The 27,001-nt window shown below is 39.5% G+C and overlaps 1 protein-coding gene across 1 annotated transcript in view; it reads right to left on the bottom strand.

Moving 5' to 3' along the window:
* The window catches only part of DNAH7 (dynein axonemal heavy chain 7), a 263,533-nt gene that overhangs the window by 105,507 nt on the left and 131,025 nt on the right, over window positions 1-27,001 (bottom strand). The window contains exons 36-42 of the mRNA XM_059168545.1: window positions 26,493-26,690; window positions 16,990-17,145; window positions 15,964-16,132; window positions 13,941-14,067; window positions 12,533-12,752; window positions 6,466-7,338; window positions 4,287-4,516 (exon numbers count right to left, since the gene is read on the bottom strand). Of these exons, the coding sequence (XP_059024528.1) occupies window positions 4,287-4,516; window positions 6,466-7,338; window positions 12,533-12,752; window positions 13,941-14,067; window positions 15,964-16,132; window positions 16,990-17,145; window positions 26,493-26,690 (1,973 nt within the window). The remainder of the gene's footprint in view (window positions 1-4,286; window positions 4,517-6,465; window positions 7,339-12,532; window positions 12,753-13,940; window positions 14,068-15,963; window positions 16,133-16,989; window positions 17,146-26,492; window positions 26,691-27,001) is intronic.

The following is a 27,001-nucleotide window of genomic DNA, read 5'->3' as shown; positions in this document are numbered from 1 at the left end:
ACGGGCCTCAAAAGAGAGCTGGTATAGTGATTCTCATATCAGATAAATTAGATTTTAAACGAAAGACTGTAGTCAGAGGTACAGAAGGACACTACATCATTCTTAAAGGGTCTATCCACCAAGAAGATCTAACAATTGTAAATATTTATGCCCCCAACATGGGAGCAGCCAACTATATAAGTCAACTGTTAATCAAAATAAAGAGTCATATTGATATGAATACATTAATTGTAGAGGATCTTAACACACCACTCTCAGATATTACTGAGAGTGGTTTATTACTCAGCTTTATTCATCCAAGCAGAAAATCAATAAAGAAACAAGAGTTTTGAATGACACATTGGACCAGATGGACGCCATAGATATAGACAGAGCATTACACTCTAAGACAACAGAATACTCATTCTTCTTGCGCACACATGGAAATTTCCACAGAATAGACCATATACTGGGTCACAAATCAGGGCTCAACTGATACCAAAAGATTGAGATTATTCCCTGCATGATCTCAGACCATAATGCTTTGAAACTGAAACAACCACAAGAAAAAGTTTGGAAGGAATTCAAACTCTTGGAAGCTAAAGACCATTCTGCTCAAGAATGTCTGGGCCAACCAGGAAATCAAAGAACTTAAACAATTCATGGAAACCAATGTGAATGAAGACACATCGGTCCAAAACCTATGGGATACAGCAAAGGTGGTCCTAAAGGAAAAATACATAGCCATCCAAGCCCACTCAAAAAAACTGAAAAATCCCAAATATACCAACTCTCTTTACACCTTAAAGAACTGGAAAATCACCAACAAATTAAGCCAACCCCCCACACAAGAAGGGAAATAATTAAGATTAGAGCAGAGATCAATAAGTTAGAAACTGGAGATACAGTAGAACACCATCAATGAAACTAGAAGTGTTTCTTTGAAAGAATCAATAATATCAATAAGCATCTGGCCAAACCAAACCAAAAGAAAAGAGAGAGGACCCAAATTAATAAAATTATGAATGAAAAGGGAGAGACACGACTAACACCAAGGAAACAGGAACAATCATCAGAAATTATTATCAACAGTTATATGCCAATAAGTTAAGCAACCTAGAAGAAATGGATACACTGCTGGAAACCTATGAACTTTCAAGACTGAAACAGGAAGAAATCGACAACCTGAATAGACCAATATCTAGTAACAAGATTGAAGCAATGATCAAAAATAGTCAATAAAACAGAGGCAACCTACGGAATGAGAGAAGATATTTGCAGATGAACTACAGACAAAGGGCTGATATCCAAGATCTATAAAGAACTTATCAACCTCAACACCTGAAAAACAAAGAATCCAGTCAAGAAATGAACAGAAATGTGAACAGACATTTCTCCGAGAAAGACATAAAAATGGCCAACAGACCCATGAAAAAGTGCTCCACATCACTTGGCATCAGGGAAGTACAAATCAAAACCACACAGAGGTACCACTTCATACTAGCCACAATGGCTAAAATTAACAAGTCAGATGTTGGTGAGGATGCGGACAAAGGGGCCCCCTCCTACACTGTTGGTGGGCATGCAAGATGGTGCAGCCACACTGGATAACAGAACAGATGTTCCTTGAGAAGTTAAAAGTAAAGCTGCCCTGTGACCCAGCAATTGCACCACAAGGGATGTAACCCAAAGTTACAAATGTAGTGATCCAAAGCACACCTGCACTCCAATATTTATAGCAGGAATGTCCACAATAACCAATCTATGGAAAGGGCAGAGACATCCATCAACAGATGAATGGATAAAGAAGATGTGGTATATATGTACCATGGACTATTACTCAGCCATCAGAAAGGATGAATACTTAAGCATTTATATCAACATGGATGGAGCTGGAGGGTGCTATGCTGAGTGAAATAAGTCAATCAGAGAAAGACAATTATCACATGATTTCACTCATATGTGGAATATAAGAAAGAACACAGAGGACCACAGGGGAAGCGAGGGAAAACCAAATGGGAAGTCATCAGAGAGAAAGACAAATGATGAGAGACTTTTAGCTACAGGAAACAAACTGAGGATTGCTGGAGGGGTGTGGTGTGGGGTATGGGATAACTAAGTGGTGGGCATTAAGGAGGCAAGTGATATGATGAGCACTGGGTGTTATACAAAACTGATGAATGATTAAACTCTACATCTGAATCTAATGATGTACTATATGTTGGCTAATTGAATTTAAATAAAGGAAGAAAAGAAAAAGTTCAGTGAAACCATGTAGTCCTATATTTGAATTGGAAATCTCAAAATAAGCACATGAGATGAGTTATATTTTAAAAAGAGAGAGAGAGAGACTCACTTTTGACCTGAAGATTAAAAGTGAGGGGATGGAGAACCCACTATTGTGCTAATGCACATCAGACAGAGCTACAGTAGCCGTCTGTGTATCAGAAAGACTAGATTTCAAACCATGGACTATAAAAAGAGATGAACAAGGGGACTACATCATAATAAAGGGGTCTATCCAACAAGAAGATCTAACAATTCTATATGACTCCAACTTGGGAGCACCCAAATATCTAAATCAGTTAGTAACAAACATAAAGGAAGTTACTGATAGTAACACAATAATAGCAGGGAACTTTAACACCCCACTCACAGTAATGGACTGATCATCTAAGCAGAAGATCAACAAGGAAACAATGGCTTTGCATGGCACGCTGGACCAGATGGATTTAACAGATATAGTCAGAAACTTTTATCCTAAAATAGCAGAATACACATTCTTTTTCCAGTGCACAAAGGCCATTCTCTGGAATAGATCACATACTAGTTCACAGATCAGGCCTCAACCAGTATAAAAAGATTGAGATCATACCATGCATATGTTTTGACTGTAATGCAATGAATCTTGAAGCTAACCCCCAGAAAAAATTTGGAAAGACCATAAATACCTGGAAGTTAAAGAAGTATCCTACTAAAGAATGAATGGGTCAATCAGGAAATTCAAGAAGAAATTAAAAACACATGGAACAAATGAAAACGAAACATGATGACCCCCAAACTTACACACACACACACACACACACACACACATATTAATCAGCATCAAAAAGAATGAAATCTTGCCATTTGCAGGGACATGGATAGAACTAGAGTGTATTCTGCTAAGTAAAATAAATCAGACAAAGACAAATGCCATAGGATTTTAAGAAACAAAATAGATGAACATAGGGGAAGGAGGGACAAAGAGAGCGAGGCAAACCATACAACAGACTCTTAATGATAGAGAATAGGCAGAGCTGCTGAGGGGAGGTGGGCAGGGGGTGGGCTAGGTGGATGGCGGGCGTTAGGGAAGATATTTACTGTGATGAACACGGTTGTTGTATGTACATGATGAACCACTAAATTCTATTCCTGAAACCAATACTATAGTATATGTTAATTAGAATTTAAATAAGAACTCGAAACTACCAATAAATAAATAAATATATAAATGTCACCCTCAATGACATTAAAAATTCACACTGACACTTTCTATAGTATATAAGTTTATTGATGTTCATATTGAGGTTTTTCAGATGAGGATTTAAAGAAGGAAACCTGACTAGCTGTCTCTGGGTTTCAGCTGTTCAATATCTAAACAGAAGTTTTATCTATTATCTAATTACTTCCAAAAAAAAATCTTTCTAAATGGTGTTTACTCAGTATCATTGTCAAAGGATCCTGGAGTCAGTCCAACTCTGAGTGGCACACCTTTATTCCTTTAACAAATATGATTATGTATTTACAATGTGCTAGATGATACATCTACACAAAAGAATAAGACCGTCTCCCAAACATCCCTGAAGATGTTTGCAAAATAAATCACATAGGGGGTATAGCTCAGTGGTAGAGCATTTGACTGCAAAATAAATCACATATACACACACACACATACACGTATATGCATATATATAAACAATAATCAGAGTACAAACATGTATATATATTATATATAGATACAAAATAAATCTCTACATCATAGTTATGTCATTTTTGTACACACAAATGTTTTAAAATCACTGTAGCTTACTTAGAAATATGAAATTCCGGGATGCCTAAGTGGCTTAGTCAGTTGAATGTCTGACTCTTGGTTTTGGCTCCGGTTGTGATCTCAGGGTAGTGCGAGCGAGCCCTGCAACAGGCTCCGTGCTCAGTGTGAGTCTGTTGGCCCCTCTCTCCCCCTCTCTCCCTCTGCCCCTCCCCCCACTAGTGCATGCTTTCTTTAAAATACATAAATAAATAGAAATATGAAATTTTATTTTTACCTTCTTTTCTTTTCCAACAAGGTCTTGAAGGTGGAGATTAATTCAAGATAAGAGGTAGGAGTCACATAGTTGTATCTTTGAAGTTCAACATAGAAGGATGTAGATAAATCTATAGTAGAAGTGTGGAAGTTTTTACACATGGTGATACAGCCTTCTCGTATTTCCTCTGACATTTCAGTTTCTTCCAAGAAGCGTGAGGCAACTGCCTGGAGTGCATCTTCCGGCCATGACTGAATTCAGGATAGATGGGTTAGTACTTGATCAAAGTGACCAGTGGAAGTCTGTTACTCCTGTAGCCCTGTGTGATTTATCGATGTCAGAAGTGGAGAGGAACGGGTGAAGGACGGGGCAGGAGAGACACTTCCATGAGGAACTCCCGATCCCCGACCCCCAACCAAGGACTTACACACTCAGGAGTCAGTAGCTAGTACTACTAACATTGACTCGTCACGGTCTGTTCAAAGGTCAGAGAAATGGTTTGCGTGTGTTGCGGGCACAAGGAAGAGGACAGGGACTAAATTTATGGAAGGTCTCCTCCTGTGTGCGTTCTTCCAGTGTCATCTCATTGAATTCTCCCGATAATTCTCTGAGGTATATGTTATTACCCTCTCTCAACTCCAGAATCATCTGAATGACGCTCTCTTTGATTTTTTCTTAAAGGTATCCCAAACTTGACAGGTCCAAAATGTACTTCCTGTGTCTCCCCAAGTAGCTGCCATCTTCCCCAACTTGGAAACACCACCACCGCCCACTCCTTGCTCCAGCCATGGAGGAATCAGGCCTGATACCTCTCCTTCCCAACCCTTCATTCATCCCATAAACAAGTCCTATAGGTGCCATCCCCACACTAGCTTCCAAATCCTTTCTCTTCTTCCTACAACAGCCATCCCAATTCAACTCCCTGTTTCCTTCTGCTTGGAATATTCCAGTGGTGTCCTAACTGGTCTCCCTGCTGATGTGGCTCTCTACAGCTGCCAGAGTGATTTTTTTCAAAATGTCATACTCCCCAACTAATAATCCGTCAAAGACTTCCCAGTGTACTTCAACTTCAAAACCAACTTGTTGATCTCTGCCACCTTCCTGACGTCACCTCTGCTACTCCCCCTCAGTAACTCGGTGCCCGCCACGCCCAAGTCCCCTGCCACACCCGTTCCTTCCACAGCCCCTTCCCTTCACGAGTTTATGCCCTCTGCCCACATCCTCTCAGTACGAGCACTTCTCGTCTGGCATGCTTCCTCTGAAAAGGTCAACTCTTCAGAAATGCTTTTACTCCCTATATGCCACACTGTTGATGGAATGAGTTTTTGCTAAGTTGTCTGTCTCTAGAAAATAAGCTCGAGATCAGAACCATTGTCTATTTCATTTTCCTGTTCACTCCCAGCTTCCAGAATAGCACCTGCTATTGAGCAAGTGTTCAATCAATCTCTTGTTTGACACCGTCTTAGCAGGAAATGGAGAACAGAGGGGCTGTGCACATTCCCCAAGGCCAAATGCACTCACAGGGCCTTGGCCAAAGCCCATAAACTCCCAACACACACCATTGTCTCATCCGCTCTGTGCTTCCTGACACTGAAGTTAACTACCACAAGTGTCGCTCTGGCTTTCCTCCTTTTGACTTCCTGTTGGGTTTGGCTAATGAAAAGAGACTGGAAGGACAGGAGAGGGGCAGGAGTATTCATACCCTCCCTTCCTTTCTAGCAGGAGCTTAGTTCTAGGTTTTGTGTTCCTGCTCCTTTCAAGTAATCCTACTTCCCCAGCTCTGAGCCCCAGGAACACGCTTTCCTCCCTCTGTCCCTTTATGCCCAACCTGTACTAAAGCTCCCCGCTATGCTCCACCCCCTCCTAACTGCTCCACTGTCCCCTCTCAGCTCCTTAAACCCCACCTGGAGCTGTAGCTCCAGGAACAGTTCCTTCATTCAGCTTTGCTCAGGGAAGCCTTCAGAGGACCTGACTGATACCCAAATTCATCCTAAAACCTTCTGTTAATATACTGAGCTTAATGATGGTATTTATGAGTAATAAGATGCTTTTCTCTTATGATGATTTCTTGAATTCTAATTTTATACAATACATTATCATTGATCAGAAAATTCTGCTCAACCAACTTTTTGGGGGGAGTCTATAAAATAAGCCATGATGATGACGAAGAGTCACCATACCGTTTCAGGTATGGCCATACCTGAAACCAGTCAATGGTACAGCAGTTAACAAGAGCAGGGAACTTCCTGAGGCGGATCCGGAATGCATCTCCGATGGGACTCATGGCGAGGACCACGTGCAGCTGGTTGCGGCAGCGATCAATGAACATATTGAAAAGAGCTATGGGGCTTCCATCTGTCTGTTTGGTTTTATCCCGTTGGCGGTCTAACTGACGCATCTTATCACATATCTCCTGCTTCTCGTCTAATGCAAAGAGATTTGGAACCTCCCCAGCATTCAGCAGATTGTTGACATCTTCTAGAAATGACTCCCTTTTGATCTGAGTGTCTGTAAACAGGAAGACACCTTGCATCTCACCTTCGGCACATTTCCTGAGGATCACTTTTAAATCTTCGTGCCACTCAGTGGTACCATACCCCTTGGAGATTTCGACCTGAAAAACTGAATAGTCAGCCATGTGGGCAGCTAATCTGGTGACAGACTGCCTCCCGCTCCCGCCAACACCAACCAGAAGAGCATGGCTGCGAGGTTGCTTCAGGATCCTGGAAATTCGGCTGATGTGCTCTATGGCAAATCGGAATAAGACAAGGCTCATGGTTTTCTTGCTCATATTGTTGTATTCTTCTAAGTGAGCTTCTGCTATCACCCGAAGATTATCCACATCCTCAACTTCTCTGTAGTTGGTGTCCTCCCGCCTGGGATCGTGGAAATCACAAAACATTAAGCTACGCAAGTCATCTTCTTCTACCACCCCATCGTTATCGAAATCTAAGTGTTGAAAAAGCTCATGAAAATCTTCATCCATGTATGTTTTCAAAATTTCTTGAATGTAGTTGATAAGCCAACCTCTATCTGCATTATCCAGAAGACGGTCATAATACACTCTAAGGACCTGAATGAGCAAAAAGCCACTGTAAGAACTGATGGGTCTATTTTTGTAGTTTTACTTACATATCAATCTCAAGTCACATAAAAACTACTCCAGGATATTTCTATGGGTTTTATTAAAGGCATAGCCAAATAATCGGGATGGAGTCATAATAATGCTTATTTTAAATATTAATTATGATCATATATATTTGAGGGGAACAGAAGAAGATTATAGAGATGCAAAGAATATTAACGACCAGGGCAGCTGGGTGCCTCAGTCAGTTAAGCATCTGCCTTTGTCTCAGGTTATGATCCCAGGGCGCGGAGACTGAGCCCCACATCAGGCTCCTCGCCTCTCTCTCCCTCCATCTGCCTCTTCCCCAGCTCATGCTCTCTCTCTTGCTTTCTCTCTCTCAAATAAATAAAAAAAAAAATCTTTAAAAAAGTATTAATGACTAGAGAAGGAAAAAAGGTCTAGAGAAAGTGGCTGCCTTTACTGGTCACTCGGGTACCGATAAAGAAGCTGGGGACTCCTCGTAGTGATCTTTCCTTTTTCCAAGTCAGGAAACATTCTGAAAATTATTGGCAAATGAATAGTATTATTTTTTAAGGCACATTTTTTGGGGGGAAAAGAAATGTCTTAGGTGAAAACCAAGTCTGTTTTGCACATTTGTTATTTTTGTTATTAGTCCTCACTGCAGAGGGCAATCTACTAAAATAAACTCTTATGAAATGTACATGTTATGGGACTGTAAGAAATAGTTAACCAGGCTTGTCACATAAAACTATTTCCTCAACATGGTGTAAGTGTCCCCTGGTTACTATCTGTCTGGACTGAATTGTGTCCCTCCCTACCCCTCAAATTCATGGGGAAGTCCTAACCACAATATGACTATATTAAGAGAAAAGTCCTTTAAAGAGGTCATTAAAGTTAAATAAGATCACAAGGGTAGAGCCCTAGTACCATAGGACCGTTCTTATAAGATAAGGAAGTGAGAACAGAGTTTCCACTCTTCCCCTGCAGGTGCACAGGGGAAGGGCCATGTGAGGACACAGTGAGGGGGCAGCCTGTACCCACATTCGGTGGCACCTTGCAGGTGGACTTCTGGCCTCCAGGACTATGAGAAAATAAATTTCTGTTGTCAAGCCCCTCTGTTTGTGGTATTTTGTTATGGAAGCTCAAGCAGACTAATATGCATATGAGAGAAGCAATGTGTATTTGTGCCAACAAAACTGTCATTTGGGGGAAATTACTGCACCCTGTCTGCATAAGCGGCTTCACCTATAGAATGGAAACAGGAATACTTGCTCAGTGTTCCTCTCCAGTTGTATAGCAAAAATAAAACAACAATGTATGTGGAAGTACTGTAAAATTCAGAAATAAAATGATTACAAACCACCTTGAGATCAGCCCAATGGTGCTCCAGAGTAATGCTTTTAGTGTTTACACTACCGTCAGGCTGGTGCCATGAGCGCGTCACCCCTTCTTCTAGCAGTGGCGGCGGTGCAGGCCAATAGTATGAGTGAGGCTCCGTGCATACTCTCGCTGTTCAAAAGCTATTTATTTATTGGACAATCTAGTTCCCTGACATATGCCGATAGTCCCGTCCTTGGACTGAGGTACTGAAGATGTTGTACAATATTCCTGTGGGAGGAGAAACCTAAACCAAGCCAACCTCACATATCTGGTATCACTGCTGAAGACGAAGTCAGTATACTATTACCTAGCGGGCTACTTAGCAAGCACCTAAGGTAGTGTTTCCCAAGGACAGTCAACAAACCTGTATTGAATCACCTGTAGTATGTGCTGAAATGGCAGGGGCCCACTTGAAAACTTTGAGGGCGGTGCCTGGGAATATCTTATTTTTCTACTTCTGTTTCTTTATATAAAATATAAAAATCCTAAGTGCACAGCTCCCAAGAATTTTTACACATTTATACACCCAGGTCCCCACCACCAAGATCAAGATACAGAATGCCACCAGCACCTTCGCAGGTCTCATGCTCCCTTCTGTGGATCCCCTGCTCTCTACCCTGTGATTCTGCAGCCCCCTCTTCCATTTGGAGAAGTTGATATGTAAAGTTTCTCTATCATAAGTCTACCTCATTCCAAGAAAAGTAATCTCTGGAATATTTTTATTATATTGTATTTATGATTTGAGTTTATTTACCTCCAACCCTGAATTACAGATTGTTTTAATTAATATATAATTCACATATCACAACATTCACTCTTTAAAAGCATATAATTCAGTGCGTTTTATAATATTCATGAAGTTAAGCAAACATCACAACTCTCTACTTCTAGAACTTCTTCATCACCCCCATGTAGCAACCCTATATCCATTATCAGTCACTCCTATTTCCCCCTGATGTCCCCCCAACCCCTGGCAACTATTACTCTGTCTCTGTTAATTTACTTACTCTGCATATTTCGTATAAATGGGATCATATAATATGAGACCTTTTGTGTCTGGTTTCTCTCACTTAGATGACGCTTTCTAGGTTCGTCCGTGTTGTGTATGTACTGCTCTTTCTTTTTAGGGCTGAATAAAATTCCATGGTGTGTACATACCACATTTTCTTTGTCCATTCATTAGCTGATATGTATGTGAGTTATGTCCACTTTTTATTATAATTCTAATAATATTTGTGTACAAGCTTTTGTGTGGACATGTGTTTCCAGTTCTCTCGAGTGCATGGCTAGGAGCACCACTACTGGGTCACACGGTAGCTGTAACATTTGAGGAACTAGCTGTTCTCTGAAGCAGCTGCACCACTTTTCATACCCCCAAGCGGTGAATGAGGGCAGGATTCCTCCGCCAATTCAAGAGCACTTGCTATTACCTGCCGTTGGGGTGACAGCCACCCCGTGGGTGTGAGGCGTACCTCACTGCGGCTTGGATTTGCATTTCCCTAATGACTAATGATGTTGAACATCTTTTCATGTGCTTATTGGCCATCTGTATATCATCTTTGGAAAAATGTCTAGTCAAATCCTTTGCCCACTTTTGAATTAGTTATTTATCTTTTACTATTGAATTGTAATAGCTCTTTTCATTTTCTGGATCTGAGACACTGATCAGATATATGACTTGCAAATATTCTTTCCCATTCTGTGGGTTGTCTTTTCACTTTCTAAACAGTATCCTAAGAAGCATGAAAATTTTTACCTTTGATGAAATTTAATTTACTTTTTTCCTTGGGTCACTTTTGCAGAATAACTATATTTAATAAGCAAATCAGATTTGGGGCACACAAATGTTTGAAAACCATGGAGAAGCCAAAGGGAATGTAAAATAGTAAACCAGTTTCATGCCTTAAAAACCATTTAATAAAATTACATTAGGTCTTCTGACTTGGTAAAAGTGTCTGGACACCTAAAGTAGTATCTGGTCCATATTAGACCCTTAGGAAATCTTTTCTGAGTGAATAGAAACAAAGCACAAGTAGAGCGTTGAGTTCAATTACTTCATAATTTTTTTGAAACATTGAAAATAATGTGTCTAACACTGTTCTCAGCACTGTGAATAAATCAGTGACCAAAAAAAGAGAGAAAAATCTCTGAGCTCATGGAACTTGCCTGCTGTCTGAGGACGATGGGACAATAAACATGAGAAATAGATTTTATGGCACGTTAGATGCTGATAAATGCTACGAAAAGAAGAAAAAGAGAGTTTAAGTCAAGAAAGACTGGAACTACTAGTGGGGTGAGGGCCTGTTGTATGTAATAGGGTGGTCAGCGTGGGCCTCACGGAGAAGGAAAGATCTGCTCAAAGGCAGCAGGAAGCCAGTGCACAAGATCCGGGGACGGACTCCAGGCGGGGCGAACAGCCAGGAGGCCTGTGCTGCCGTGAAGGTGAGCGGGCGTTCTCACACAAGAGGTAGCCTGACGGGAGCCAGGAAAGAGGGACACGTACGAAATCTTGTGGGTCACCAGAATTGTATGTTTCATCCCTCCCAGTGAAGTAGAGTGCTCTTGAAAGGTTTTGAGCTGAGAATTTAAACTCATTATATTGCATAAATATCAAAAATATAAAGTTATTATATTATGAATTTCATTACACTAAAAATTCCATTTCTAAATGTCCTTTTGTAATTTTTATTTCTACAGCACATGGTTTTAACATAGCACATTCCTATTTTCTAGATTTAACTACATTATTAAAATTAAAATAGCTATATTATTTGCATATTAAAAATAAAACATTTTTCTTTAACTTTCCTATAATTCTTTGTATTAAATTATTTCTGATGCCTTATTTTATTATATTCTTTCTCTCCTTCCTTCTTCAAGTTTTTTTTTTTTTTTTAAAGATTTTATTCATTTATCTGACAGACAGAGATCACAAGTAGGCAGTGTGGCAGGCAGAGAGAGAGGGGGAAGCAGGCTTCCCGCCAAGCAGAGAGCCCGATGTGGGGCTCGATCCCAGGACTCTGGGATCATGACCTGAGCCAAAGGCAGAGGCTTTAACCCACTGAACTACCCAGGCACCCCCCTTCCTCAAGTTTTTATAAGAAAATGTTCACCCATATTCCTCTTCCCACAAAGAACTTAAATATACTTTCAATATATTTTTATGCTTTCAAAACTGGTTTGTTTTGCAGTTGTTTTGGCATCTAAAAATACAAGTAAGTAATGCAAACAAATACATTCTTTTCTTATAAAAACAGCTCCTTAAAAAGTATTCCATCTAAAAAATTATTTGAAATCAAACTAACAAGAATTAAGTCACGTAAGGGAGATTGTCCCAAAGTGATACCTACTTAGAAATATCTTTTTTTTAAAAAAGATTTTATTTATTTATTAGACACACAGAGAGAGATCACAAGTAGGCAGAGAGGCAGGCAGAGAGAGAGGGGGAAGCAGACCCCCTGCTGAGCAGAGAGCCTGATGCGGGGCTTGATCCCAGGACCCTGAGACCATGACCTGAGCCGAAGGCAGAGGCTTAACCCACTGAGCCACGGGCACCCCTAGAAATATCTTTTAAGTCAACAAAAATTTCTAAAAACAGGAGATAATCCTTTTTAAATATCATAAAATATTTTAGTGTTAAATATTCTTTTAAATTATCTTGATTATTGGCCTCCATAACGCCAAATAGCTGAATGAATTTCAACAATACAAACTTCGAAATGCTTCTTTTTACCCAGTTGTTGCCATGGTAAAATCTTTGTTTCTTGCATAATCATATTTCAGTAACACAAAAATTTACCTCATGAACCCAGAGACGTTTAATCACTCTTTTGGTTTCTGCTGTTTCTGGCCTTGACAGGCAAACGCCCTGAATGACACGGGAGAAATCACGGAGGTTGAACAAGTAGTGAGATTTAGCGGGAGTAGGCAGGAGATTCTTCATGGCTTCCTTATACAGAGTCATCGTACCGTTAACAATTTGTGCGGTCAAATCGAGAAAATCATCTGGAAATTTATAACTTAAAATAATGTAATAAAAAAAGAAAATGTTAGCATATATGATACGTAAATGATATTTAGCATGCCTAGTGTGGAAATTATTCTGATTAAATAATTGATTTAATTTATAAGATTGCCATTTCTTAATACTAATAATAGAATTTTAATTTATTTTAAAACTACTTGCCATTCATTATTTTATTTTATGATTAAAGAAACTCCATGGGAAGGCAGGACTAGTGTCATGGACTTAGAAGTACTTAAATAAGTGGACAAAAGAGCCAGCTGAGGGACCCCGATAATATAACTCGAATCCGGCATCCGCTAGACAAATCACTTTCACCCTTTAGCACTTTCAATGGCATATAAAAGGAATCCCTGAAGAACACTGGTGAAATGAGTATTTTCAGAGAAAATGGGAAGGAAATAAAAATACAGAATATGAAAAAGAGGAAAAGAAAAAAGAGAATTAAAAATAAAGCGAAATAGGATTTTTAAAAAGGAGGGCAAAGGGCACAATTAGGGTAGGAAGAACATGTACAGTGAATATCCATTGGGGAAAAACTGACTATCTTTAATTTCTGGCTTGACGAGGAGCCCGATGTCTGTCTCCATCAGCACTAGACCGGGCAAGGAAAGACAATTTCTTGAGAAAGGATATCAGGGAGCTGAGACTTGCACTGCCCAGGTCCACTTGGCTCCCTGACCTCTGCATACCACATAGAGAAACGCTGAAAATGCAGAGCTAGACAGCACCATTTCCCCTAGGGTACAGGCTCAAAGGCTATACCCTTAGATATGAATCTCCTTGAGGAACTCAAGAGACCTACTACAGGGTATCAAAGTCACAGGATAAACTTAGCATACATCTTTCTAGCATTAATTGTATTACATGGTGAAAATTCAAAACATTAATAATTCCACCATGGACATACTACATAGCAGAATGCCAACTTTGTATGTATTTGGGGGCTAAAATTCAAGACATCAGACAAAGAGAAAGATACTGTGGCCCCTTCTTGCGATGCTCCCATACTTGGAGATGAGAGCAGCAGAGGGGAGCTGCTTTATCTAGAAAATATCCAGATCTTTATCTTTATCTAGAGATGTTTTCAGGGAATAGTTCAAGAAGTATTACTTATATTGATACGTTTCCTAACGACTGTATACCCACTAATGAAAAAAGAAACGCACTTTAAATTACTTACCAGATTTTAAAATGCCAAGTTAAGATTCTAGAGAAGATTGCAAACATGGATTTATCACTAAACTCATTGATTGTTATAATATTGAAATGTCTCATATATCTGGGTGTTACTGGATTTCGACCACCACCTAAATATCAAAAACAGTAACTCTTAACAATGTTACTACTACACCCTAGAATACCTTTTCCAATATTTTACAGCATAAAACAAGTTGAAAGATGGACAAATTCACAGCATATTCACAGCACACAGAGAAATTAAGAGTACTTGTTTGGTTAACCCTGACCTAAAAACAGTTTTCCCCCCAACCTCAACACATTGTTTTTCTAGTCGAATTATCTGACTGAGTTCTTGAGTCAGGTCAATTTACTAAAGAAAATCAGACCAGACAGAAAACCACCTTCTCTGTGACTCATATAGCCCAAAGCAGTAAACTAGAAACATCCTCATTACAATACAACATTAAGATACAACATTATAAAATGGGAATATTGCATGCAATATTGGCAAACATGTCTCATCAAACTTAGATTCCTTCCCACATTGCTGAAGTTCAGCACAATCTTGGCATTTAGCCTAACTCTTTCCCCTCATCCTAAAATGAATTTCCTAAAGTTGAGTCTATGTGGTTCATGTGGCTACTTCATTGACGACTTGTATTTTTAAAAATTTAGATTGTCTCACTTTGATAAAATAATGATTACACTTTCAAAGATGAAGCTTTTAAAAAAGATTGTATGTATTTATTTTGAGAGAGGGAGCATATAGAAGTGGAGGGATGGGCAGAGAGAGAGAGAGAAAATCGCAAGCGCACTACACGCTGTGTGTGTAGCCTGACTCGGGCTTGATCTCATGATCCTGAGATCATGACTTGACTCAAAATCAAGAGTTGGACACTTAACTGACTGAGCTACCCAGAAACCCCTCAAATATGAGGCTTTAATAACTAACTAGGAATGTACCATCATTAAAAAAATCACCGGTATTATTTTGTTTAAATATATAGACGAATCTTATTTTTTTAGAAAAGAAAAGAGAGGCAAACCACAAAACAGACTCAACTGTAGAGAACAAATCGAGGGTTGCTGGAGAGGAGGTGGGTGGAGGATGGGTTAAATGGGTGATGGAGATTAAGGAGGGCACTGGGAAGAGCATGGGATGTGGCACGTAGGTAGATGAATCACTAAATCCTACACTCGAAAGTAATATTACACTGCATGTTAACTAGGTAGAATTTAAATAAAAACTTGAAAGAAAAGAAAAAAAGCATTTGAAGTGGCCCAGTAAGTATGCTGAGAGCAATTACTGACTCAGAGCAACCTGACTGGGTTACAGGTCAAGAGATCAGTGGGTCAGGAGGCAAATACCAATGAGATTCCCTGAAGCCATGATATATGGTGAAAAGGAATTTTTAAAGACTAGAATACTGGCTTCAGTTCAGGAAAGAAAAAAAAAAAAAAAACAGTTAAGAATGTCCAGTTTGTTGAATCAAGCTACTATTAACCCATCATAAAAAAGTTTCCCCTGACTAGATTCTTTCAAGTTTATCAATTTCCCTTGGGAAATGTGAAGAATCTTTAAGGGTTAATTCTTGTGGCTATTTGCTTCTTAAATTCCTCTTAACAGCCTGTATAAATCCAAAGACTCATTTAATGGGACGTGATTGGGGAAGAAACAGGAGTTTCATACAGTTGGAAGAATTAAGGACTATAACACAGGGAAATGAGCTGCTTCACAGGGATCTGGGTCCTTAGAATACAGAGAAAGGAAGTGCAAAGTTCCAGAAGGTGGGAGAAAAAGGATCTGGAAGAACTGGTAGGAGAATGGCCCCAAGGAAGGCAACCCACTCTGTAGTGTTGACCATTGTAGTACATTCCCACAGGCCCCAAAGTACACACTAAGAAGACAAATACACAAGAAACTGTAACTCAGTCCAGTTGGGTTTCTCTTTCTTTCTCTAACCATCTCTCTAGGTATAGCCACAGTGAGTCAATTTTAGTAATCACAAACTCAGAAGACGTACCTGGAGGTCCCATGGCGCACATGATTTGAATGTCTACTAGTTTAATCATAGAGCAATCTTTTAGGTCATACCAATTCCAGTGATCTAACCATTGTCTAAGTAACTCAATGGGAGGCTGAGCCCCATATACTTCCCGGGCAGGCATATTGACATCATCTACAAAGACAACCTGAGAGTAAAAAAGAAGCAATATTAAAAAATATTAACACCTTAGTATATTGTCCAATTGTGTAGACGATGTTGAGGCAAAGAATTAGATTATCTTCTTGCACATACATATGTGAGAAACGTTGGTCTCTTTTCAAATAAAAAATAATATTCCCTAGCATCCATGCTTCTAAGGAATAGGGAAAGTCTCATTACTAACCTTTCTAGGTTAAGAATTGAGGATTTATTCATCTTCTCACCCAATTTGTTTATCAATATGCCTCCTCTTTTTCCTTGTACAACTTCAATACATTAAAGTAAATGAGAAAGGTAGGATTTTAAGAATGATTATAACATTGGAGTGGTGACAAGTGAGGTTCAGTAGGGTATTTGTGGCAGAGGAACACAGAGAAGTCAATTGATAGCTGGTTAAAGTTCTACAGGAGCAAGCAGCAAGACTCTGCTGAGTAAAAATGTTCATCAGAGAACTAGAAAGGTAGATAATTTCCTAGCTGAATATTCTACTTTTTAATTCAAAGGGCAATTGCTTGTTTTTAATGTCAAGTTGCCTAATGCACATGCAGATATGAACAGACTTTAAGGAAAATTGAATCAAAATTAGTGATTAAAGGGGCGCCTGGCTAGCTCAGTGAGCGAAGCACACCGCTCTTCATCTTGGGGTTGTAAGTTCAAGCCCCATGTTGAGTGTAGAGGCTCCTTAAAAATAAAATCTTGAAAAAAAATTGTGATTTAAAAAACAACAACAACAACATACAAAAAGATGTCAAGTCCTAGTACAGTTGGTTTCCTAGTTCTGACTGTTGCAGAGGACATGCAGACTCATGCCGTACCATATATATATAGAAACAGAACAATTACCATTCTCTTGCCCAAAGGAGGACCAAAAACTCCCTTTCTTCTTTTGTCCAATTTTGACATGATAATATTCTGAGTCTGAGCTGCTGTAGTTTGTGCCGAGAAGTTAATTAGCAGAGGCTTGTAGATTTCTTTATTGAGTTGATTCAGAAGAAAATTCTATATAACAGGAAATAACAAAATGAACCATAGTTGGAATTATGCCCTGACATTTCAAAATAAACACTAAGCATCACTGTCGACAGACTTGAATTTAGAGTGTCCTAACATTGCGGAAGAAGAGATGGAATCAATCGAGATAACGGTTACCATACCGTGGTGTGTCCCTGTTTGTCCACGCCCTCTGCATGTGGCTTCTCTGATTTCCAAAGCCACCACACAGAGTACCTTGTCTTCTTAACGTTAAGTCATGGGGACTCAGAGGCTAAGCAACCTGCGTATGGTCTCAGGGGTGGGGCAAGAATTCAGATTGCCATGTGTCTCTTTCCAAATCAATGTTCATTTTATTATAGTTTTTTATCTCTCCACTTAAATACCAAGTTTTCTGACTTATTAGTGAGGAAGCTTAAATTGTATACCTGCATATTCAAAATGGATTTCATTGGAAAGCAGGTGCAGTCACACTGATTCTGAATCAAGGTGTTGTGTTCTACAAATCATCTTGTAAAGAATAATGACATAGGAAAATATTTACATTCTGTTAGGTAGAAAAAATGAACTAAATTGCAAAGTATGTTCCCCATTTTGTAAAAAGTTCCTTTGTTTTTTTTTTTTTTTAAAGATTTATTTATGTATTTATTTGAGAGAGAGAGAGAGAGAGAGAGAGAGATCACAAGTAGGCAGAGAGGCAGGCAGAGAGAGAGGGGGAAGCAGGCTCCCTGCTGAGCAGAGAGCCCGATGCGGGACTCGATCCCAGGACCCTGAGATCATGACCTGAGCCGAAGGCAGCAGCTTAACCCACTGAGCCACCCAGGCGCCCTCTTTGTTTTGTTTTGTTTGTTTGTTTGTCTGTTTTTGCCTGGGCAGTTTTAATGCCTGGGCTGAATTCGGGTTGAGGATACAGATGACAGGAGGCTTGAGTTTTCTCCAAGCGCTGCCTTTCACAATGTCAAGTCTCCATTCCTTGACTCTTGATGGTATCATGGGTAAATCCCTTAGCTTTCTGTATATGGCTCAGAAAGATCTTTTTTTGTTGTTTTTTTGTTTTGTTTGTATTTTTTCTAATTTAAATTCACATTAGTTAACATATAATGTAGTACTGGTTTCAGGAGTAGAATTCAGTGATTCATCACTTACGTATAACACCCAGTGCTCGTCACAAGTGCCTCCTTAATGCCCATCACCCATTTAGCCCATCCCCCAACTTGGTCCCCTCCAGCAACCCCGTTTGTTGTCTATGGTTAAGAGTCACTTATAGTTTTATGGCTTGCCTTCCTCTCTGTTTTTTAAAATTATTTATGTTTTAGGGAGAGATGTGCAGGGGGAGGAGCCGAGAAAAAGGGAGGGGAGGGCGGGAGGGCGGGAGAGAGGGAGGCAGAGAGAGCAGACACCCCACCGGGTATACAGCCCCACATGGGGCTCGATCCCATGACCCCAAGATTATGACCTGAGCTGGAATCAAAAGCTGGATGGCCCAACCACCTGAACCAACCAGGCACCCCTCCCTCTCTGTTTTTATTTTCTTTTTCCTTCCCTTCATCTGTTTTGCTTCTTAAGTTCCACAGATGAGTGAAACCACTTGGTATTTGCCTTTTTCTGACTGACTTATTTTTCTGAGAATATACTCCAGATCCATGTTGTTGCAAATGGCAAGAGCTCATTCTTTTTGATGACTGAGTAATATTCCTGTGTGTATATGTGTGTGTGTGTGTGTGTGTGTGTGTGTACCACATCTTTATCCATTTATCAGTTGATGGACATTTGGGCTTTTTCCATAATTTGATAATGCTGCTATAAACACTGGGGTGCATGTGTTCCGTCAAATCATCATTTTTGAACCCTTTGAATAAATACTAGTAATGCAATTGCTGGGTTGTAGGGTAGTTCTATTTTAAATTTTTGAGGACCCTCCATATTGTTTTACAGAGTGGCTGCACTAGTTCCCACCAACAGTGTTAGGTTCCCCTTTCTCCCCAAATTTGCCAACATCTGTTGCTTCCTGAGTTGTTAATTTTAGTCATTCTAACTGGTGTAAGGTGATATTGTGGTTTTGATTTGTATTTCCCTGATGCCAAGTGATATTGAGTACTTCTCCAGGCATCTGTTGGCCATTTGTACATCTTCTTTGGAGAAATGTCTATTCATGTCCTCTGCCCATTTCTTTACTGGATTATTGATTTTGGGGGTGTTGACTTTAATGAGTTCTTTATAGGTTCTGGATACTAGCCCTTTATCTGGTATGTCATTTGCAAATATCTTCTCCCATTCTGTAGGGCTGCCTTTTAGTTTTGTTGACTATTTCCTCTGCGGTGCAGAAGATTTTATCTTTATGAAGTCCTAATAGTTCATTTTTGTTTTTGTTTCCCTAGGCTTTGGAGATATATCTAGCAAGAAGTTGCTGTGGCTAAGGTCAAAGAAGTTGCTGCTGCCTGTGTTCTCCCCTAGGATGTTGATGTTTGCCTGTCTTACATTGAAGTCTTTCATACATTTTGAACTTATTTTTGTGTATGGTGTACCAGTGTGGTCCAATTTCATTCTTTTGCGTGTCACTGTCCCATTTTCCCAATACCGTTTGTTGAAGAGACTTTTTTCCACTGGATATTCTTTCCTGCTTTGTCAAAGATTAGTTGATCATAGAGTTGTAGGTCCATTTTTGGGTTCTTTATTCTGATCCGTTGATCTATGTGTCTGGTTTTGTGTTTGTACCATATTTTTTTATGACCACAGCTTTTCAATACAGCTTTAAGTCTGGAATTGTGATGCCTATAGCTTTGCTTTGCTTTTTCAACAGTCCTCTGGCTATTTGGGGTCTTTTCTGGTTCCATACAAATTTTAGGATTATTTGTTCTTGCTCTGTGAAAAATTCTGGTGGTATTTTGATAGGGATTGCATTAAATTTGTAGATTGCTTTGGGTAGTATAAACATCTTAACAATATTTATTCTTCCAATCCATGAGCATGGAATGTTTTTCCATTTCTTTGTGTTCTCTTCAATTTCTTTCATCAGTGTTCTATAGTTTTCAGCATACACATCTTTTATCTCACTGGATAGCTTTATTCCTAGTTATCTTATGGTTTCCAGTGCAATTGTCAATGGGATTGATTCCTTTTCTGCTGCTTCATTGTTGGTATATAGAAATGCAACAGATTTCTGTACATAGATTTTATATCCTGCCACTTTGCTGAATTCATATATTAGTGCTAGCAATGTTTTGGTAGAGTCTTCTGGGTTTTCCACATAGAATATCATGTTGCCTGGAAAGAGTGAAAGTTTAAATTCTTCCTTGCCAAACTGGATGACTTTTATTTCTTTTTGTTGTCTGATTACTAAGGCCAGGACCTCCAGTCCTGAACAATAGTGGTGAGAATGGACATCCTTGTCATGTTCCGGACCTAGGGGGAGAGCTCTCATTTTTTTCCCCATTAAGAATGATATTCACTGTGGGTCTTTCTTATAGGGTCTTTATGACATTGAGGTATGTTCCTTCTATCCCTTCTTTCTTGAGGGTTTTTATCAAGAAAGGATGTTATATTTTGTCAAGTGCTTTTTTTTTTTACATTTATTGAGAGGATCATATAGTTCTTATCCTTTCTTTTATTAATATGGTGTATCATGTTGATTGATTTGGGGATATTGAATCACCCCTGCAGCCCAGGAATAAATCCCCCTTGATCATAATGAATAATTCTTGTAAAGTACTGTTGGATTCTACTAGCTGTTGGATTCAACTATCTTGTTGAGAATTTTTGCATCCATGTTCATCAGGGATATTGGTCTGTAGTTCTATTTTTTAGTGGGGTCTTTGTCTAGTTTTGGAATAAAGGTAATGCTGGGCTCACAGAAAGAGTTTAGAAGTTTTCCTTCCATTTCTCTTTTTAGAACAGCTTCAGAAGATGTATTAATTCTCCTTTAAATGTTTGTTAAAATTCCCCTGGGAAGCTATGGCCCAGAACTCTTGTTTGTTGGGAGATTTTTGATTATTTATTCAATTTCTTTGTTGGTTATAGGTTCGTTCAAATTTTCTATTTATTCCTGTTTCAGTTTTGGTAGTTTATATGTTTCTAGGAATTTCTAGGAATTTATTCATTTCTTTCAGATTGTCCAATTTTTGGCATATATTTGCTCGTAATAATTTCTTATAATTATTTGTATTTCTGCATTGTTGGCTTTGATCTCTTCTCTCTCATTTGTGATTTTATTGACTTGGGTCCTTTCTCTTTTCTTTTTGTTAGGTCTGAGTGAGGCTTATCAATTTTGTTAATTCTTTCAAAGAATGAGCTCTTAGTTTTGTTGATCTGTTCTGCTGGGTTTTAAAATTTTCTATATCATTTATTTCTTCTCTAATCTTAATTTTTTTCCCTCTTCTTGTTATTCTTTTTCCAGATCCTTTACGTGTAAGATTAAGTTGTGTATTTGAGACTTTTTTCCTTCTTGAAGTAGGCCCGGTATGCTTCCCTCTTGTGACTGCCTTTGCTGTGTCCCAACTGTTTTAGACTGTTGTGTTTTAATTTTCATTTGCTTCTGTGTATTTTTTTAGTTCTTCTCTAATTTCCTATTCATTCCTTAGTAGGATGTTCTTTAGCCTCCATGTTTTGTCATCTTTCCAAACCTTTTCTTGTGGTTGTTCAAGTTTCATAGCATTGTGGTCAGAAAATATGCATGGTATGATCTCAATCTTTTTGTACTGATTAAGCTTGATCTGTGACACAATATGTGATCTATTCTGAAGAATGTTCCATGTCCACTTGAAAAGAATGTATATTCTACTGCTTTAAGATGAAATGTTCTAAACATCTGAACATTTGTTAAGTCCATCTGGTCCAGTGCGTCATTCAAAGCCATTCTTTCCTTGTTGATCTTCTGCTTAGATGATCTGTCCATTGCTCTGAGTGGGGTGGCAAATTTCCTACTATCATTGTAGTATTATCAATGAATTTCCTTATTAATTGATTTATATATTTGGGTGCTCCAAATTTGGAGCAAAATATTTACAATTTTCCAATCTTCTTGTTGGATAAACCCCTTTATTGGGATATAGGGCTCTTCTTCATCTCTTATTACAGTCTTTGGTTTAAAAATCTAATTTGCTGAAAAATGTATGGCCACTCCAGCTTTCTTCTGATAACCACTAACATAATAAATGTCTCTTCACCCCATCCCTTTCAATCTCCAAGTGTCTTTGGGTCAAAAATGAGTCTTGTAAGCAGTGCATCAATGGATCTTGTGGGTTTTTTATTCATTCTGATACTCTATGTCTTTTGATTGGAACATTGAGTGCAATTACATTCAGAGTAATTATTGATAGATATGAATTAGTGCCATTGTATTACCTGTACACGTGCTGTTACTGTAGATCATCTCTGTTCAAGTCTTTGCTGCTTTTGGTCTCTCTTTCCAACTCACTGAGTCCCCTATAATATTTCTTGCAGGGTTGCTTAAGTGGTCACAAACTCCTTTAGTTTTTGCTTGTCTGGGAAACTCTATCTTTCCTTCTGTTCTGAATGACAACCTTGCCGGATAAAGTATTCTTGGCTGCATATTTTTCCCCTTAGCATGTTAAATATTTCATACCACCCTCTTCTGGCCTGCTAAGTTACTGTGCCAAGCTGCTGCTAACCTTATGCATCTAACTGTGTGGGTTAAGAATGTCTTTTCCTTAGCTACTCTCAGAATTCTCTACATCTGTATTTTGTAAATTTCACTATGATACGTCCTGGTGTTGACCTGTTTTTGTTGATTTTGAGGGGAGTTCTCTGTGCCTCTTGGACTTAAATGCCTGTTTCCTTCTCTAGGTTAAAGAACTTTTCAGCTATAATGTGTTCTAATAAACTTTCTACTGCTTTTCCTCACTCTTCTTCTTCTGGGACTCCTAAAATAAGGATATTCTTATGCTTTATGAAATCACTGAGTTCCCTAAATCTATATTCATGATCTAATAGGCTTCTTTCCCCTATTCTTTTCAGCTTAATTATTTTCCATAATTTCATCTTCTGTATCACCTGTTTGTTCCCCTGCTCCTTCCATCCTCACAGTGATTACATACAGTCAGGTTTGCATCTCAGTCATAGCATTTCTTTTATTTTTAACCTGATTAGTTTTTAGGTCTTTTATCTCTGTAGCCAGGGTTTCTCTAGTGTCTCCTATGCTTCTTTCATGTCCAGCAAGTGTTCTTATGACTGCTGTTCTAAATTCTTGTTCACATACACTGCTTATATCGGTTTTGAGCAAATTCCTGGCTGTGACTTCTTCTTGATCTATTGTGGAGAATTCCTCCATCTTGTCACAATGTCTAGGTTTCTGTCTTTTGTGTGTTATGAAAGCTTGTTATGTTTCTTGCCCCTGAGAGTAAACGTGTATTAAGAAGGAGTCACAGGGGCGCCTTGGTGACTCAGTGAGTTAAGCCTCTGCCAGCTGCTCAGGTCATAGTCTCAGGGTCCTGGGATCAAGCCCCACGTTGGGCTCTCTGCTTAGTGGGGAGCCTGCCCCCCTCGCTGGCCTCTCTGCCTTTGTGATCTCTGTCAAATAAATAAATAAAATCTTAAAAAAAAAAAAAAGGAGTCACACACTGTCCAGGGGTGGGCACTTCTGAAATTGTTTTTCACGTGTGCTATTTGCACTCTGCTGTTGTGTTTTGGCTGCTCTTTCCCAGAGGCTGGTCCTCTGCAGAGTTCCTCCTTGCTTGCAATGGGGAGTGTTTAGGCCTTTAACTAGGTATGCTTTGATCTTTTTGTTAAAATAAACCTGAAAAAAAAAAAAAAGCCTCATGCAATAAAAAAAAAAGAGAGAGAGAGAGAAGGAAAGACAACAAAAAACCTTACACAAACAAACAAAAAACTATAAACCTGATTCTAAAGTGGAGGGGGGGTGGGAAAGAAGGAAAAAAAAAAAAAAGAAAAAAGAAAGAGAGCGCGAGAGAGAAGCTTGATCCAAAAAAACAAGAAAAGGAAACAAACTAACAAATGAGCAAAAAACCCTATAAGCCCAATTTCCATCCCCACCCAAAAAGAAAGAAAACTAAAAGAAGTTAAAAAATAAAAAATATTTTTTAAGAAGCCTGGTCTTATTTCCACCAGAACTGAAGTGACACTTTAGAGCACTCAGTGATCAATAATCTGGTACATGTGCAGGGGTCTGTGTTGTTCCTCCCAGGGAGAGGCTGCTGCACAGGCTCATGGCCAGACCTACCTTTGGAAAGATGCAGAGGGGTAGGGTTTGGTGGAATCATCTGCAGCCTCCACTGGAGGCTGTGTTTCTTTCTAAAGTCCAGCTGTCCTGGTGGGCGTGGGTACCGGCCGGGAGAAACGGGATGTGTGTGGAAGACGGTGTCTGTCACCCCGTCCTCTCCTCCCCAGGCAGGTGACCTCAGGGCCACCACCTTTCAGGAGACACTCACACAAATAATCTCCCCTCCTGTGTCCTGGCCCTCATCAGGTCACCACGCTCAACCCGTCTGTGCCCGGGCCATTGGCATGCCTGGTGCCACAGTTCTCCTATGTTTCATCTTGGGCACACAGCTGGAATTCAAAACTCCAAATCTTAAAGGACCCAGCAAGGCACAGACCCCCTCTCCTCTCGGGGAGAAGAGAGCTAAGCCCAGCACATTCTGTCCCAGAAAAGCAGTCGCATGGACATGGCAGCGCCTGGAGTCTATGGTGAAGCAGTGAAGAGTCCCCACCAGGCTATCTGCCCTCAGCCGGCACCTCTGTCCCCTGCTGCTGAATGGCCACTCAGCAGCGCCCTTGGAGAGGCAATGCCCTCTTCCAAATGTACTCTGGGAAGGTAAACATTTGTTCTCTCCCAGTGTGACCAGGGACACACATGGTGTCTCGAGCCAGCCCTCCACATTGCTTCCTCGCCCGCCCCCTTCCTCTCTCCCTGACTTCTCACCACAAAAAGGGCCCCTTCCTCTCCATGCACCACAGCTTTTCTCTCCCCTATTTCAAGTCTCCAGACTTTGCATCTGCCACATTCTCTCCCTCCTATTGTGCGGATTGTTCTCTTAATCCTCAGATCAATTTTCTAGTTGTTCATAATGATCTGATGCTGATCTAGCTGTGTTTGTGGGTCAAGGCAAGCCCGGGGTCCCCCTACTACTCCACCATCATAACTCCTCCCTCCAGAAAGATCGTTGTTTAACCCCAGGCAAACCAAACCTTGACTTAAAATCTCAGTTTAAACTTCACCTTTTCCTGCTCTTGGACATTCCCTGATGCATCCTGCACGTAAATTATGAGAAGGGCACCATCACAATCTTTTGTGGAAGATATTATTCAATAAATGATACCAGGACACTTGTTTAACTACATGTCCAAATATAGTTCAAAAAGATTAGCAGATTTAATCAAAATATAAAATCAATAAAGAACTGGAAACAGGTACTGTCATAAAGTGGTTGACGGAGAGCCTATAATGTGAAGGACCACTGATGGCTTCTTTGGGCTCCTCTACTTGCTTTGCCCTGTCTTCCTACCCACTGCTGGATGGGGGACAGAGCTAGACGAAGAGAGACAAGAGTCCTACCTTACTGGCATCACTCTGGTTCTCTCTTAGCTAATGCGGTCTTGCCTGCTGTCATGGAAATCTTCCAAACATTTGCTCTTTTAGAGGAGCAGAGCTACGAGATCTTTAGCAACTCCAAAGAGATACCCGCACTGTACAGTTCTCGGCCATAAGGGAACTAATGGAGCTGCTGTGGGCCGTCATCTAGAATGGAGCCCCAAGAAAGCTGAAGGCCACTTATCTTCCACACACTTTCTCCAGGTGACCCTGGAGAAACCTGCACTTAACTCTCATGACAAAGCTGCGGGTGCTACTCACTATTAGCTCCAGCCAGTTTCTGCCTTTAGAAATCTGGAACTAGGGGCAAGAACTGGCCTTTGTTCAGTATGACCTTCTAAATACAAGGGAACCAAGACTATGTAGAGATACTGAGATTTTGGACATTATCTGCTACAGCAGCTAGCATTTTCTTACCAAACACACAATGGGCAAGATTCCAGAAGTCAAAGAAAATCATTTTTATTACTACATAGTAATCCTCCATATACTAAACAATTTTGAAAATTAAGAATTAAACACCTTTTCCTTTCAAGGGATATGAAATCTCCATCCTAATGAGCTATTTTAAAGGTATAATAATTTTAAAAGGTATAATAATTTAGTGATATAAAATGGAATCATATCTTTAGTCCATTCCTAAAATAAATAGGCAGTTAAGAATTCTCTGTGGCTACATCAACATATTTTAATATTTAAAAATATAAAATCTACTATTTCAGGTAGTTAAAAAATAACATTCTTAAGAATATGATAGATATTTTAACATTTAGATTTCTTCAATACTTACAATAATATAAACGCTCTTTCCAGTTCCTGTCGGTCCTACAAATATTGAAGGCTTTTGATGGGTGGTCAACAATTCCATTAAAGCAGAGCACCGCACCGTGTCCAGAGTTGGTACAATGATTTCATTAAACATCACATCCTTAGGAATTTGAGGAGCTTCTGCCAATTTCTTTACCCATGGTTCCCATTTTCCTATTCCCTGTTTATAATAAACAGCCAAATGATGAATGTTATATTATAAAATACTTCTAAGAGCTCTGTTATTCTGTGCCATTATAGAAAAGATCAAAGATCAAGATGAAAAACAAAACAAAACAAAAATTACAACAAAACAAAAAAACCACTGACATTTACATATTTGTGGGGTTTTTTGGTTTTTTTTTTTTTGTTTTTTTAAAGATTTTATCCATTTACTTGACAGAGATCACAAGTAGGCACAGAGGCAGGCAGAGAGAGAGAGAGAGAGGAGGAAGCAGGCTCCCTGCCGAGCAGAGAGCCCGATGCGGGACT

This window comes from Mustela lutreola, chromosome 3 (assembly GCF_030435805.1).
Source record: "Mustela lutreola isolate mMusLut2 chromosome 3, mMusLut2.pri, whole genome shotgun sequence".
Classification (NCBI taxonomy): domain Eukaryota; kingdom Metazoa; phylum Chordata; class Mammalia; order Carnivora; family Mustelidae; genus Mustela; species Mustela lutreola.
The sequence above is the reverse complement of the archived record's forward strand: the minus strand, read 5'-3'. Positions and strand labels throughout refer to the sequence as shown.